At 47.7% G+C, this 16606-nt stretch overlaps 1 protein-coding gene across 4 annotated transcripts; it reads right to left on the bottom strand.

The window, feature by feature from the left end:
- Positions 1–431: 431 nt before the first annotated feature.
- Positions 432–3213, bottom strand: LOC108786076 (catenin alpha-1-like). 4 transcript variants are annotated; one of them, XM_018555295.1, is made up of 2 exons: positions 922–3213; positions 432–786 (listed from the first exon to the last, which is right to left on the bottom strand). In XM_018555295.1, the coding sequence occupies exons 1-2, from the start codon at positions 3203–3205 to the stop codon at positions 500–502; spliced, it is 2571 nt and encodes an 856-aa protein (XP_018410797.1). In that variant the 5' UTR covers positions 3206–3213; the 3' UTR covers positions 432–499. The 4 variants fall into 4 exon arrangements, with proteins under 4 accessions (XP_018410797.1, XP_018410795.1, XP_018410796.1 ...); XM_018555293.1 differs by having other exon boundaries at positions 432–1831; positions 1925–3213; XM_018555294.1 differs by having other exon boundaries at positions 432–2620; positions 2741–3213.
- Between the last annotated feature and the right edge of the window lie 13393 nt (positions 3214–16606).

Genomic DNA, 16606 nt, shown 5'->3' with positions numbered 1-16606 from the left:
CAGTGGGGTACCCCCGCGCTGCAAGGGTTAAATGCTTATTAGGTCTAGGGGGGTAGAGGAAAAGGATGCATTGCTTACCTTAATCCTTGCTCTGGCACTGTACACTTCTTCCCAACGCTACCAGTTGTGGGCGGCCTCCTGCTGTCCTCACATGCAATGATGGACTATAGGTGTTTGACCACTGCCAGGGACACCTTAAAAAAAAAAGGGGCTTCAGAGGATTTGTCACACAGATGGCAGTGGCCTTCCGGTGCAAAGAATAAGGCAAGTATTGTACCTTATTCTTCAACCCAAAGACCCAACAAGCATTTAACCCTCGCAGTGCAGGGAAGCCCCACCGCAAGTGTTCCGTTTGTTCTAGTGCCCGGAGTTGGGCTTTAAAAATAATTAGAATATATGTAATAACCGTATGAACTGGCAAAGAAATTTATCAAAAGCATTATTTAGAATATATGTGAAAGCAGTAAAAATGCATAAAGTACTAACTGTGCCCATTAGCCTAAATACTCTCCATGGCTTTAAATTCACTAAGGGCCTGCACGACATTGACATGTTTCTTCTGAGAAGCTCTCTTAATTTTTGTTTGGGTCTCGTCTTGCTTTTCTCTCTTGACCAGGGGCTTCTTCTCCGGGGCCTTCATTTTCCAGGAAACTGCAGGCATGTTTAATGCTGCCATTCCCTGGGACTTTTGATACTTTGTAGAAGCCACGTAGGAAGCTTTAACAGTTTGCACCACGGCATTCATCAAGTTCTTAGCAGCTTGTATCAGGGACATGGCACTGTCGGCTCCAGAGACAACTAACTCACCCCCAAGATTCTGAACTTCTGCTTTGACTTTGCTGCAGATGTTTAACTGGTGGCAGTATAAGGCAATACGCTGCAGATATGCCAAGAGATCTTGTTTGCAGGAAGAGTCAGGGCAGTGGTCGGCAATGGTACGGCCCAATTTGTCCATTCGCGATCCAGCCTCTGCAATCTTCTTTGCAGCGCTGATGACATCGGAAGCATTTTTAAGATGTCCCTTTCCTCTTGTAAAATCGGTCATCTCCATCATGATCATACACATCTGCTTGGCCAGAACAATGATGTCGTTGCCACTGTCGTCCCACTTGGATACCTCGGCATCCAGCTTACTTTTTTCTTCTTGGAAACTTGCAACTTGCTCTGCAATCTTTGCCTTTTGTTCCTGTGGAAGCTGAGCCATGATTGCTCTAGCACTATGCCCTGCGATGAGCTGGTCATCTTCAGTCTGAATACTGGTGTGGCTTCTCACATCGATGTCGTCCGCCTCAAAGTCAGAATCGTCCAGCTCTTCAGGCGTTCGGATCATTAAAACAGCTTTCCGGATGTCCCGAATGCCGTCGTACACAAGTCTAGAGGCATCGATAAACTCGTTCTCATCTATAGGGTGATTGGTGTCTCGGCTGAGAACATTAACGACAGATTCGACTTGCTCGCTAAAGCGCGGCATAACCGTGTCTGATAAGAGTTTAGTGGCTTCCATAACTCTTTCTGTGTAAATGCCGGCCTCGTAGTTTTCCATCTCTGAAATGACAACATGTATGACTCTGGCAGCACGGCCACGTATGACTCCCGCAGTGCGATCCAGTCCGTCTATATCTCTTTCCTGCAAAGCTATAACGCATTTGTTGACGTCTTCTAAGATGTGATTTTCTGAGACAGACAAAAAGTCATCGATGGATGTAATGTCATCGACGGCATCGGTCAGGATACAAACCTGCTTCTCCCACTGCTCTTTGAAAATGTCCATATTGTCCAAAGCCACTTTACTGTGTGGCTTGGCTGCCAAGGCCAACGCTGCATTTATGACCTGTGGGCAAAGCGCTTCAAGCTGGTTTGCAGATATTCGGACGATTTTAACTCCATCCTCATTGTTTGAGATGGAGCACGCCAGGTTTGCCACTTCGATTAACTTTGTGGCGTGCTCACGAAAAACTTGGGCGTATTCCTTAACTTCCTTCTCGTTACCGTTCTTGGCGGCCTCGATCAGAACTAGGAGGGGCACGTTGGTCTCTAAGAAGGAGTCGGAGACATGGTCCATCACCGCTTTACACAGATGTCTGCGCAGGTCTCTGGTCTTCCTGGTCATTTTATCTATGGCAGCGTTGAGCACGTCGCTCCTTTCCTTGCGCCCGGCGTTGGTCATGTATTCCGAGAGGAGATCCTGCAAGGCTTGGCGCACCAGGTTACATTCGGCCACAATGCGTTCGCGGCGGTCATCGCGGGTGCAGGTGGAGTCGGCCATTAAGGCGGCACCGCTAATAATGCTCTCTAGTCTCTCCTCTAGAGAGGGCCGGATTTTTTCTTCTGTGAAACTTATAGGCTCCACAATGATCTGTTTATCGAAGTTGTTGAGGGCGACGGCCAGCTCTCCCCCCTGTGCTGCCCCCTCCTCGGACGGGGTGGCCTGGGCTGCATTGGAGATGCTATTGACAGCCTGTTGGAGCTGCTTGTAGATCAGGTCTCTGTTGGCTCTATAGGCCGCCACATCGGGGTGCTGCAGACAGGCCTGGGAGGCTGTGTACAAAATGGGGGTGCTCTTCAGCAGGACTCCCCGGGCCGCGGCCATCTGATCCCGGTGTCCGGGGTCCTTCAGCTCCTGTTGTCGTTTAGCACTCATCGCATGTAGTTTCCCCAGCTCGGCTCTCAGCGCCTTGTATTGTATGTCCAGATCCTGCTCGGTGCCAGCATTCCTCACCCTCACGATCCCCTCCTCTACCGCCTTCAGCTGCAGCAGCAGTTTCAGCACATCGGCCATGTCCGCCAGGATGAGGAGCCGGGTGACGGCGGACAGGAGGCTTCGGGCGGCCCGGACCACGTTCCCCCTCTTTACCGAGGAGCACGGGTCATCGGCGAAGTCCCCGGAGGCCGCCCTCATCTGCTCGCCCTGAGTGCGGACCTCGTCCACGGCGGCGGTCAGCTCGTCCCGCAGGAATTGGCTCTCCCGAGCGATCTTGTCACCTTTCTCCAGGAAGGTCTGGGTAGCTTGTTCCACGGAGGCGGCCAGGACCCGGGCCCGCTTGGAGCGGCCCTTCTTCTTCCCCGAGGGCCCTTTGTTACTGGTATTCACCAGGGTGGTGACCTGACTGACCAGAGGCTCCAGCAGGCGCTCCACGGCCAGGGTCCGAATCTCCAGGCTCTTCGGGTTCCATTGTAGGTTAATGTTGGCCGTATTGAGGTTCATGGTGCCCCCCGGAGGATTCATGGAAAGCGGCGGCTGGGAAATGAACGCGATCCAGCCGGAGGATGAAGGATGACGAACGGCCTCTCCCTGCTGCCTGTTATTGGTTAGTGCGTGGGGAAACTTCCGGCTCACCTACAACTTCCGGTCTCCCTTCCCCCACTTTTACCTACAACATCCGGGATCCTCCCTATCATCTCCCTCCCATCCCTCACCTAAAACATCCTTCCTCCACTTTACCTACGACATCCGGCATCCTCCCTATTATCTCCCTCCCATCCCTCACCTAAAACATCAATCTTCCCTTCACCCACGACATCCGGCCTCCTCCCTATCATCTCCCTCCCATCCCTCACCTAAATCGTCAATCCTCCCTTCTCTCACCTTACCCACAACATCCGGCATCCTTTCCTACCCCACGTCACTCAGCAATCTCACCCCCAACCTCACCTACATCCGTCCTCCCTTCCCCCACCTCACCTAGAGCATCTATCCTCCCTTCCCCCACCTCACCTACATCTGTCATCCACCTAACCTAGAGCATCTATCCTCCCATCCCCAACCTTAGCTACATCCGTCCTCCTTTCCCCCACCTCACCTACATCTGTCATCCACCTCACCTAGAGCATCCGTCCCCCCACCTCACCTAGAGCATCCGTCCCCCCACCTCACCTACACCCTAGGCCAATGTAGTTGGATCTGTATGTGCGTTATAATTAATCAATTAATCGATTCAAAAAAATTCGATTAATCGAACACAAAAACTGTAATCATTACCAGCCCTAATATCCATCCTTCCTTCCCCCACCTAGTGTATCCATCCTCCTTTTCCCTCCATCACCACCTACTTCATCTGTGTGACATGCCGCCACACATGTGCGTTGGAGGTTTGTTGCGTCAGTGCGTTGGAGGTTTGTTGCTTCAGTGCGTTGGGATGATGTGTTTTAGGTGCCGTGCTGGAAAAAAGCAGAAGTCCAGGAATCGTTTTATGAACCCTTGCAGTGGGGCTGCAAGGGTTAAGCGCTGGTTTGTGTCTAGGTGCTAAAATAACAAAGTTCTAGTCACCCAAAGCTCTGAGCCGGCCAGCTGTCACAGCGCTTCCTCCAGCCTGTCTCCTCCTCTGCAGCAGCAATGGAATGTCCCTCAGCATCCTCACCTCTTTACACTGTATACAGATGTGATGACTTACTGGGCCTTAGACCACTGCAGAGGAGGGGGAGAGACATTGCAGGGACCGGTCTAGAAGAAGCCGGCTCAGAGCTTCGGGTGAGTAATAGACACAAGCGAGCAGTTAACCCTTGCTGTGCAGTGGTAGCCTCACTGTAAGGGGGAGGGGGGTAAAACAATTCCTGGACTACTTTAATAAATCCTGCTTGCTGCATCTTTCATCAAAACACATTATATGGAGTTCAATGGTAACGCATGTAAAACGCACAGCTGTGAACCGGCCTCATTCACACGGCTGGAGTCTGTACAAACCAATGACTGGTGGACACTGTCCATGGCTGATCATGTGTCATGTTTCTGGGGGCACTTATCAGTCCCTGACCACACATATTCACGCCATGTGTCATTACATACAGACAGCTGCTGAAACCCCCACCGCAGAGATACACTGATCAGGGTGGTGTATGGCAATGGCCTGCCCTGTGAACCCGCACCGCAGAGATACACTGATCAGGGTGGTGTATGGCAATGGCCTGCCCTGTGAACCCGCACCGCAGAGATACACTGATCAGGGTGGTGTATGGCAATGGCCTGCCCTGTGAACCCGCACCACAGAGATACACTGAGCAGGGTGGTGTATGGCAATGGCCTGCCCTGTGAACCCGCACCACAGAGATACACTGGGGTGGTGTATGGCAATAGCCAGCCCTGTGAACCCGCACCACAGGGATACACTGATCAGGGTGGTGTTTGGCAATGGCCTGCCCTGTGAACCCGCACCACAGAGATACACTGAGCAGGGTGGTGTATGGCAATGGCCTGCCCTGTGAACCCGCACCACAGAGATACACTGGGGTGGTGTATAGCAATGGCCAGCCCTGTGAACCTGAACCAGAGATACACTGAGCAGGGTGGTGTATGGCAATGGCCTGCCCTGTGAACCCGCACCACAGAGATACAGTGAGCAGGGTGGTGTATGGCAATGGCCAGCCCTGTGAACCCGCACCGCAGAGATACACTGAGCAGGGTGGTGTATGGCAATGGCCAGCCCTGTGAACCCGCACCACAGAGATACACTGATCAGGGTGGTGTATGGCAATGGCCTGCCCTGTGAACCCGCACCACAGAGATACACTGAGCAGGGTGGTGTATGGCAATGGCCAGCCCTGTGAACCCCCACCGCAGAGGTACACTGAGCAGGGGGTTGTATGGCAATGGCCAGCCCTGTGAACCCTCACAGCAGGGATACACTGAGCAGGGTGGTGTATGTCAATGGCCAGCCCTGTGAACCCCCACCGCAGAGATACACTGAGCAGGGGGGTGTATGGCAATGGCCGGCACTGTGAATGAGACCTAATAGTATAGATAGCAAAGTAGAAATGGGCCCTCAATAAGTATAAATCTACAACTTTTATTGAAATAATGGCTAGTGATCCTTCCAGGAAGGTCCTTATTCAGCCACTTCCTGTACTGGAGTGACAACACTCTGTTCCTGTCCCAATTGTTCTCCTGAGTTGTCACCTCACTGAAAGTATCATTTCAGCACACATTGACATGACTGAAGTCCGCTATACTCCCCACCTCATGTAGATGGGAAGTGGCTGTAAAGAGGCTGCAGGAGTAGAGAGGAGGTGAGCCCCGTTGGTTCTAAATGGACAGCTCCTGACAATTTGTATCCGATTTCTAATTTTTTTAAACCAAAATTCTTTGCCTCACCCTCAAACTGTGGTCAGCAGGCTTAGAAAGTCCAATAAGGGGGTACCTGGATAAGCCGACAACCTCGCTATAGTGTCCGTGTATCTGAAGCTGCTGTGAGCAGAGATGAGACTCTGTATAGGGAGAGATCAGGTCAGTGCACAAACCATGCTTTACGTCTGTGAATCGCACTGGTGACCCTCCCCCTCCATTTCTTTAAACCCAAAAGTCCTTAGTAGGACTATTGTCTGTGTCAACCACAAGTTTGATTGCTAGCTCTTGGACAGTTGCCCCATTTTCTGCCTCTCCTGTTCCTATTATTTTTGTCTGTCATTTTAGTTGTAGGTTCCCTATTAGCCCTCAAACAATCTAACATGATTTCCCCCCATAGACATCTGTGGGATCTGAGCTGCCAATCAAACCTGAGCACATTCCATCATCACTTTGTAGGAGATCAGCCCCGCTGGGATGCAACAGAAGATGACATCATTATGATACAAAGTGCTTGAGCACATGAAATGTCACCCAGTTGGGGTTACATCTAAGGAGCGGGGCTGGTTGCTATTGGTGGACTCAGCTTTTTTATTGGACTAGTATTTGAAGATATAGCAGTAGGATGGTATTGTACTGTGTCAGCCATGGGTGTAATAAGGGAAGTGTAGCATTTATGGGCCTGATGTATAAGTCTTTCACCCAGCGTATAGCTGGGCGGATGCCATTCACATGGCACTATCCCCACTAGATGGCGCTGGGGAGCATAGGAAATCCCCATTCTCAGTGCCATCTAGTGGTGTTGCTCGAACAGCATCCGCCCAGTGTTCTATTTGTGTTTAGGGATGGGAAGACAGATACTGGTGCTGGCCGAACATAAAAGAGAAACAATAGTAATTAGAACAGGTCTTCTAACAGAGCCTTTTTCAACCAGCGTGCCGTGGCACCTTCTGGCTTCCTCAGGGGTATCTTAACATTTTCATGCAGTATCATATTGTTTTTGCCTCTGTTCAGGAATGCTCTACTTCCCGCTGTCTGCCATGTTGCCTCAGCTGTGTCACCCAATGTAATAGTAGGTCTCTCATGTGAGGAGGGGGCTGAGGACTCTGATGTAAAGAGGGCTCCTGATGTGCAAGGGGGGCTTCTGGTGTAAATGGTAGACTGTGATGGGGGGGCTGATATAAATGGTAGACTGTGATATGGAGAGGGCCTCTGATGTGAAAGAGAGACTTTGATGTGAAGGGAGGTTCCTAGTGTAAGAGGGGGGACTCTGATGTGAAAGGAGTGTGCTCCTGATGTGAAAGGGCATGTCTGATAACATTAGCGATAAACTGTTTAAAATTAACTCCGTTACAAAAACTAGAGGCCACCACCTAAAATTGGTGGAAAAAAAATTCCAGCACAAGGGGCGAAGGGGGTTCTTCACAGTTAGATCAGTTAGGGTCTGGAACTCACTGCCACAGGCGGTGATTTCAGCAAATAATGTGGAATTGTTCAAGAAACTTTTGGACGATTTCTTAAGGGACCGTAATATACAGGGGTACAGGTAATATACAGGGGTACAGGTACTCCTAGAATGAGATCCTAATAGGTTGGACTTGATGGACTAATGTCTTTATTCAACCTCAAATACTATGTAACTATGTAACTGCAAGTTTCAAAATAGGGATGCACCAATACTAGTATCGGTATCGGTGCCGAAACCGAGTATTTGGGCGGGTACTCGTTCTCGCCCAAATGCTCCGATACCTTCCCCGTTACCGGAACTTCCAGTCAGAGGAAGATTTCCTCTGACTGCCAGTGCCGCAGGGAAACATGAAACCAGCTTCCCATGTTATCAGGAAGCTGGGCGGCGAGTAATGATCCGCCTCCTGGCTTCCTGATTGGCTGAATCAGCATGGAGCCAGCTTCCCGGCCAATTAGGAAGCCGGGAGGGGGGTCATTACTCGCCGCCCGGCTTCCTAATTGGCCTGATATTCGGTATCGGCAAGTACCGAAAGCAAAATATTGGTATTTGTACTCGAGGTTAAGGATTATTGACATTCCTAATGAGTTGTTTCCTCCTAAAAAAAATAAAATAAATGCTGTCCATGTAAAAAAATGCCCCTGTCCTCTCCCATTTACAGACTGCTGGCTACCTCCCGCTTAATTTCCATTTATTGTTTAACTAACTATTACAAAATAAACCAGGTGGGGGGGGAGGAAGAAAAATGCGCAGGAACATGGATCTTACACATAGCACTTGCATAGGTTCTACGCCCAGCTTTCTTTTCATGCACATGTCCATTTACATCCCATTTCCAATAGACTAACATGGGGTCTGACCATTTCAGTCTTTTCTTCCATCGCAAGACGGAGGGAAAAAAATGGATGGACACAGATGCCACAGCAGTGACGTCCTTTCCGTACTGCTCCGATCAGGAGGGGATCCCTGAATCCTGCGATGGAGGAAAGAACTAAAACTGCTGGACCCCATGTCGTTCTATTGGGAATTGGATGTAAACAGACATGTGTCCATTTACATCAGGTTACCCCTGGTCCGACACAAACAGGTCCAGCAAAAGAAACTCTGTTCCATTTGTTTTTCAGGACCTGGATGTAGTCGGGGGTAACTGGGTGTAAATGGAGGCCCGTACATTTAGACCTGGTTGTACTTTAGACCTTGTGAAAAGGGCCTTAGTGGTACAGGAAATGTATGGGGGTTTAGTCCTTTAAATCTCTCATAGTAATCTTTCTGCAGCTAAACTTTTATACGTAGCAAATTCCACAAGTTCATAATCGTATAAGGTAGCAAGACACATGGCACAATGACAAATTCTTTTGTTTTGATGTGACTGACCCTGGACAATTCTGTTAAAAGGTTGTTCACAATAAAACAGAGGTAGAATAGCAGTTTATCGGCACAGGCTTTCACTCCAGATTAACCATGTGTGTGTCTGATTCCAGGAGTCACATAAAAACAAGCTTTTTTGCTTTTAATATTGTGTTTTCTTGAAGTAGAACCTGTAGATATAAATTGATTCTAATATAAGTATAAGAAACAGGTCACCAGCTTCGGATGCATAGGTAAAGCTTTTTGGTGGTATATGTTTTTGTGAAAATATGTCATTGTCTAATCTTCTAAAGATGTTTTTACCCCGACAACTGAACATAACCAAGCAGTCTCTCTGATGACTACACATTTGTTTTTTTCACAGAAAAAGCATTCTTCACTGTTGAGTGAGATTGGTGTACTGGATAAAGAGATGCCTTCTTCTATTGACTTGTTTGACAAGCTTCAAGGCAGTGTGGATAAACAGAAAACATTAATAAGTCAAAATGAGGACGAATTGAAGAAAAGAGAAACGGAACATAGGGTAGGTAGATGTCAATATATTATCACTGACCCATTATTTTTCATATGTTTGGTGTGGCCATTTAAAACCAGTTGGCACACATTACAGACAAATGTATGAATGATTAACCACTTCAAGACCAGGTGTTTAGACCCCCTTCCTGGCCAGGCCATTTTTCAGTTCATACATTAGAAACCAATACTACTACACCAGTGTCTATAGTTAGAACATAATTAAAGGAGAACTATGGGGTTAGTGCTTTTCCCCATAGTTCTCCTAAGGGTAATGGGAGGACACAAACTAGCGTCCTCCTATCACCCACAGCTCAGTATACCGCGAGCTGTAGCTCGCGGTATACTGAGACGACGACGCCGGAACGGATCTCGACAATGCTGTCTGGATCCACCCAGCTGTGTGAGTGACAGCTGGCTCTGCCTATCTAGAGGCAGAGCCAGCTGTACCCGCCCCCTACCCCGTCCGTTCCGCCAGTCAGCGCTGGAGGATCGGACAGGGGAGGGAATCCCTGCAGGGAGCCATGATTGACAGTCACGGCTCTCTGCACGGATAGATCGAGAAGTGAGCGAGCAACAGTATGTGTTCGCTCACTTCCCGATCTACTGAGCCAACCTGTGACAGTTTCATTGTCACAGGTCAGCTCAGATTATGAGGCTGAATATCACTCGCCTCATAATTCTCCTTTAAGGTATTTAAAATGTTCAGCACTGTATTGCATATTGTTTTTAATGTTTAGTGTGTTGAAGTTAGTCTTAAAATATGTGTTGTTGTGCCCTCAGCCATTCCAAAGCTGAGAGCATTCCTAGAGAAATTAGGTCGGCACGTTTCTGCAACAGTTTGCATGCTGTTGCTTGTCTGGTGGAACATTTCACAGAACAAGGGGGCATGGGACACTTATATTTGTAATTTACACTAAGGGTATAAAGAGGCTACCAACTCAGCAGTAATGTCTTGATGTCATAATGAACACATAACCTCTTTTTAAAGGGTAAGTTCACTTTCCCAAGTGAATTTGGGGAAATGTAATTACCTGGTCAGCGGGAAGTTCTTCTGATCGCGCTGGCCAATAAGAAACGCTTCTTGGTCAGCTAGGTCATCTGAGTGCTCACAATTTGCAAGCGAAATTCAAAATGGGGTACGGATAGTACACCTGTACCGGTGGAGGGGTGGGGGCATTAGCTGTTAATATGTGAGTAAGTATTTTATGAATTATTTATTAAATCAATAAAAGCTCTCGTGCCTGTTAAGGATGCACAAGGACTAAAATGTATGTCTTCAAAGAAACATCTCAAGGAGTAGTGCTTAGAAGGATATCAACACTACCATCAGGGTCACCCGTCACCCCGCTAAATGAACCTCCCGGCCGCAGGTGCGGTGGCTCCCTCCCTCCGCCGTCTCTCTGTCGCTAAAGATGTGGCTTTCTAATCGCGCAGCCGCTCGCTCCTCAAGCGCAGCCCTCTAACATGCCTGATTAAAGGGCCGCATCTGCCTGATCCACCCAGCCCGGATCGCCTCGGTATGCAAGCGGCTGCGCATTTAGAGAGCCGCATCTGTAGCGGTGCAGGTGGCAGAGAGACGGCGGAGTGGGCCACTGCACCTGCGGCCAGGGGCTTCATTTAGTGGGGGGGGGGTTTGGTGACGGGCCCTCCGGCATCTGCTGCGGGCAAACTGGCTGGTGCGGCCACAGGTGAGCCTCCACTACCAACCAGGCCCCGGGAGCCCCCACTGACCTCCAGAGTAAGGTGACCAGTTTTTTTAATCGGCCGGCACGTACAGCTCCGTGCTGCGTGCACGGCCGTATCGGGCAGCTCCCGGGAAGGACAGGTGCTGCGTGTGATTTAGTACACAGTCCCTGTTCTTCTCTATAGGACTACATGGCCATAAGCCGCCCTACGCTCACCCGTCCTGCACATCGGTGCGGGTGAGCGTACTCGTATGCTTGTACGGACCTGCAGGGCGGGTAATCGTGGGGGGGTGTACTGGCCGTTTTCTGGCAGTGCCCCTCCCGAGAATAGACGCTGGATCCGCCCCTGGGTCTACAGTATATCCTTACCAGTTATCACACCTCTGTGACTCTTGAATTAGAGCCTATATTCATTGACCTTAGAACCCAATCATGTGCTGATACACATCTGAGAGCCTTACAACACACAGACACACTTTATGGAAATATTGTGATTCTAGATTAAATTGTTTTTATTAGGAAATTCTTAGAACTCTTTGAAAGGTTTCCCTTCACTTCCTAGGCCCAATATCCAACATGAATCGGGAGGAAATCTCTCCAAAGGGGAGATTGATTTTGCCACAACTATCCTCTGTGGTAGGGCATTTCACTGCTTAACTATTATATCCATAAAGAACTCCTTACTTTACCAATTGTAACATTTCCACAATACACGGGGAAGAGTTGGTGTGAGGCTTGATTGAGCATGTGTGTCCTTATAGTCCGCTGGCTATCCATTACAATACTCCTGATACTTCGACCCAGCACGGCCATCTGGCTACTTGTAGCTCCCTGGATCCTTGTTCAGCTCGGCTCTGTGCTCTTGCTTTTTGCCCGCTCTGTGGCATCCAACCAAAACCAGGAAGAAAAAAGAGGACGCTGGTACTTCTGACAGGCAGACCCAAATTTGCCAGCGGGCTGGTTCCCCAGAGTCCTATTAAAGGAGAGAAAGAAACAAGAATGCAGGAATAAAACTTGAGCTGCACCCTCATATACTAAGTAAGTAGCTTCCTCAGACATGGCTCCCACCGCCACATGACTCATCTGCAGAGATGGTGAAGCGCTTGAACTGCAGCCAACTGTTAAAGAGGCTCTATCCTCAATTGTCATTCCTGAGGAAACTGCATATAACCATTCTGGGTTCTCCCCAACCGCAGAGCAGTCTGACTGTGAGGAACCTCCTGAGCATACTGTTAATGTTGTTGGATGGTGCACTTAGTTTGAGGGGGTGACAGGCAGTTAGTAACATGTACACTGTGTATTTGTTTTTTTTATACTACATATTTGTTTGGCCAAACTTTTTCATAGTGATGCCAGCTTTGTCACTTCTTCCTTCTTCCCACTGAGCTCTGCCAGATAGCGTCCCGCCTGAGTCCTGGCAACCAGGAACGTGGTACTGGGTGTGTCTGGCACTCCGAACCACGGGGCACATGCGCATGGACACGGCACTGATGTCAGCACCTGCTTTAGCAGTTTAACATTAGGCAGCGTTGTATTATGACATCACAGTGGTGTTGGGGGGCGGGGTTATTGGCTACCCTCTGTGTCTCTACTTGAACACCCCCGGAACCTTGGCATTCACACCTTTGTGACGTAATCTTAAAAATTAAAGTTTTTTGAATCTTGAGTGCTGGTGACCTGCCTTCATAGTCCTGATGCTATTCTCTTGCTGTTTTCCCCTGAAGATTTTTGTGCTCCAACATTTTTTTTGTAATAGATGTGGTAATGGAAATGGACTGTATCAGTACAATGGGTCACATGCACCCTGAATTTGTTACTAGACATATTCATGATTCGTTTCCTTCCAAATTGGAATTTGCACGAATATTCGGACATTCAGATCCATCTGAATTTTCGAATTAAACAAATAACAAATCCTAACGTATCCAATTTTTTTTTTCTGATAATGAAATTTGGATGCATCTGAAATATTTTCTTTATGTCATTCAGAATGAACTTGTGTTTGTTAAATGTAAAAAAAAAAAAAGCCTGGTTTCCCCTGCCAAATTCACACTACATCCTTTAGGTCTGGTAGGAATTTAAGGGGGGATCCCAACGCCTAGTTGCTTATTATGCGCCTAACGCGTTCCAAAGCAGATTTTTCTCCCACCTATTTAAGATAGTTGCCCAGCGTCGTATGGGCACGGTTCTCTTGATGGGAGACTCTAATTTGGTACTCAACTGTTCTCTCGATCGGCGTCAACCCCCTGGTGTATCAGTGTCTTTGGACACCTCTCATGCCTTGACCAATGTTTGGCACGAACTAAACCCTACCTTTAGGGACTACACCGTTTATTCCAACCCACACCGTAGTTTTTGCAGGATTGACCACTTTTTCATGCCTCTACACTTCCTGCCCCAAGTGGCCAAACTTGATATCCGATCATCCACCTGGTCAGACAATGATCCTCTAGTGCTCAACTGTTTTCTGGTCTCCTTAGAATGGCGCTCTTTCCTATGGTGCCTGAATGATTCTTTGCTCTCAACCCGAAACTCTGCTCTGCTGGTCCAGTCTCAGGTTCAATGTTTCTTTATTGAAAATCTCGGGTCTGTCTCTTCGCCGGTAACCCTGTGCGAGGCCCACAATGTTACCATGAGAGGCCACCTTATTCAACTTGCTTCCAGATTGAAGGTCCAGAGGGAACAGAAGATCCGTGATCTACAGTGCATCAGGCGGACCGGGTTTGGAAAGCTAGCCCATCTCCTTCTACCAGATGTGCCTATTAAAAAATGTCCACTGAATCGGACCTGTTACTTACCACCACAGCAGAGAAGGTCCTACGCTGGACCCGCCACAAATATTATTATTGCGCCAATAGGGCTGGGCCCATGCTGGCTAATTAACTGCAGTCAATAGAGAAAACGTTTTCGCCTATTTGTTTACGCACCCCTCGAGGGACCCTAACTTTAAATCCCTCTATTATTGTGGGCAGACTTTTTTGCAGACTTTTTGAAATCACTTTATGCCTCCCCTACTCCCTTTCAGGTGGACAAGGTGGATCAGTTTTTTCGTACCCTGTCATTGGTTCCTATCCCTGATGATGGCCGTATTTCCCTTGATAGTGACATCACTGTAGCTGAAACCCTCAGAGCCAATAAGTCTCTCCAGCCCTTCTAAAACCCCTGGTCCGGATGTCTTTTACTATAAGAAGTTTGCAGACTTCTTAGCACCCCACCGTACCTGTTGCTTGAATGCTTTTTAATTCGGTGCCTGCTATTCCTCTTTGCTTCAGGTCTCTATATGTATGATCCCTAAGGTTCCGCAGGCCGCACATGACCCACATCAGTTCCGACCCACCTCCCTCTTAAATATCGACGTAAAAATCTTAGGCAAAATATTGAGCACCCGCATTAATACTTTCCTGGGTTCTCGGGTCCACAGGGACCAGGTTGAATTCGTCCCTGGTTACCAGGCTAGTGATAACATACGCAAAGTGATCCACCTTGTACATTTGTTGTCTAGCCAAAGGATCCCCAGTTTCCTATTGTCTCTGGACATCTATAAAGCCTTTGCCTCCCTTTCCTGGGACTAGTTCCGTTATGCCTTGAGGGCATGGGAATTCGTGGACCCTATTTTGGCGTGGATCGATGCTCTTTGCGCTTCGCCTTTGGCTGTGGTCCAATATGCTGGATTTCAATCCACCCTATTTCCCATTGCGAGGGAGACGCGACAGGGATGCTCGTTATCCCCAATCTTTTTTATCCTAGCCCTGGAACCCCTGGCCATGGCGATCAGGGGCAATCCTGATATTTCCGGTGTCCCTAATGCGGGTCAGCAATATAAATGTAATTTGTTTACGGGTGATGCGCTCCTTACTCTTACCAATCCCCTGGTCACACTACCAGACTTATAGTGTGTTTTGGATCAATTTGCCTTTATTTCAGGTCTTTTGATTAATCCAGATAAGTCTGTGGCTATGAATTCTCTCCTTTCCCAGCTGCACTCCAACTTTCCTTTCCACTGGGTCACGCCATTAATGTGTCACTACTCACATAAGGCAAGTTGACATAAAACTTCAAGTAAGATGTACTCTCTGGTCTCGGAGTCTCACCGACGTGGATTGGAGATTGCATGGTCAGCAGCACAGCTCCTGTTTGACCCGCTTTTGCACCCAGAGAATACGGTGACACGGAGAGAGAGTTGTTGGGCATACATCTTACATGACGTTTTATGTCAACTTTCCTTTTGCGAGTAGTTTTTTTAAATAAAGGAGTTTTTTAATTTCATAGTTTTATACTATGGGCTGTTTTTATATCTGATTGGATATGGTCGTGATGACATGCTGACGTCATTTTCTGTGTAACGATTGTGGAGAGACGGCCTTTGAATAAGATCGATTGGAGATCCTATAAAGCGATTTTAGACCTGCTTAGGTCTACTTATAAGCTGAACGGCCCACTAAGTGGGGTGAGCCCCTGGTGATAATTGGAATTGGTGTATAGACCTTGTATAAAGAACTTTCACTGTGGAAGGATAAAGAGTGGTGTGCACTTGGGACAAATTTTAAGCACTTTTTTTACGTGTGATTCCACATTTGTACACATCTAAACACGGAATATATGATTGAATTTTGCAGAGGGATATTTATTATTAAGGATTGATATTTACAAGAAAAGCAATTGTGAACACTTTGATTGCATGTATTGTTTAGCACATATTTATTATAGAGATTTGTTTATTTATTTGATTGTTCTAGTTGAAGGGCAGCACATTCAGAGATATTCCATTGCCCACACTCACCCACAAGGTTGACTTTCTAATTGCTATCCCCTCTGTGAGGTGAGTTTCTGATTTGGAGACCCTCCCTTGTAAAGAACCCTTTCTGGTTTTAACAGAGACAAGGTTGTCTTGAAGTCTACACCCTCCTTTCTCTCCAAATTGGTTTCTAGTTTTCGCCGTAACCAGGACATTATAATTCAATCTCTCTGTCCTACCCCATATAAACACGTTTTTTACTTTTCAGCATTTGTGTCCTAGATTGGCAAGGCTGCCACATGGTCTTATATGCACACAATACAGATTACCTGTTTATTTTTTTTTGGGGGGGGGGGGTTGTGGCCCTGTTAGCATTTTGGTTCCTGTGTTACCTACCCATCAGCTTTGGACGTCCCATATATCTCATAATCCTGGCCCTTAATGAACAACTTAGAAAACAGGATTTTTGTCTTACCTTAAAATCCTTTTCCTCTGGTTCATTAAGAGACATATGTCCCATCCCTCTGTCTATAGTCACTCCTACTACTGGTTTTGCACAAAAACTGAATAATGGGAGTAGGAGGGGTTATATCCCGGCTGACTAACAGCTTTTTTTTCCCAGTCTCATATGCTCCTGTATGCAGCAATATAACCCATACATCTCAGAATCCTTCTGACCCTGTGTCCCATAATGAACTCCAATAAAAGGATTTTATGGTAGGTCAAAAATCCTGTTCTTCTTGTTTGAGCAAATGAGAAAAAACAGCCAGCATATGTCCAGC

The sequence above is a fragment of the Nanorana parkeri genome, unplaced genomic scaffold (genome assembly GCF_000935625.1).
Source record: "Nanorana parkeri isolate BGI_ZX_2015 unplaced genomic scaffold, ASM93562v1 scaffold190, whole genome shotgun sequence".
NCBI classification, from domain to species: domain Eukaryota; kingdom Metazoa; phylum Chordata; class Amphibia; order Anura; family Dicroglossidae; genus Nanorana; species Nanorana parkeri.
Note: the sequence above shows the minus strand (reverse complement) of the source record. Positions and strands in the feature narration are given on the sequence as shown.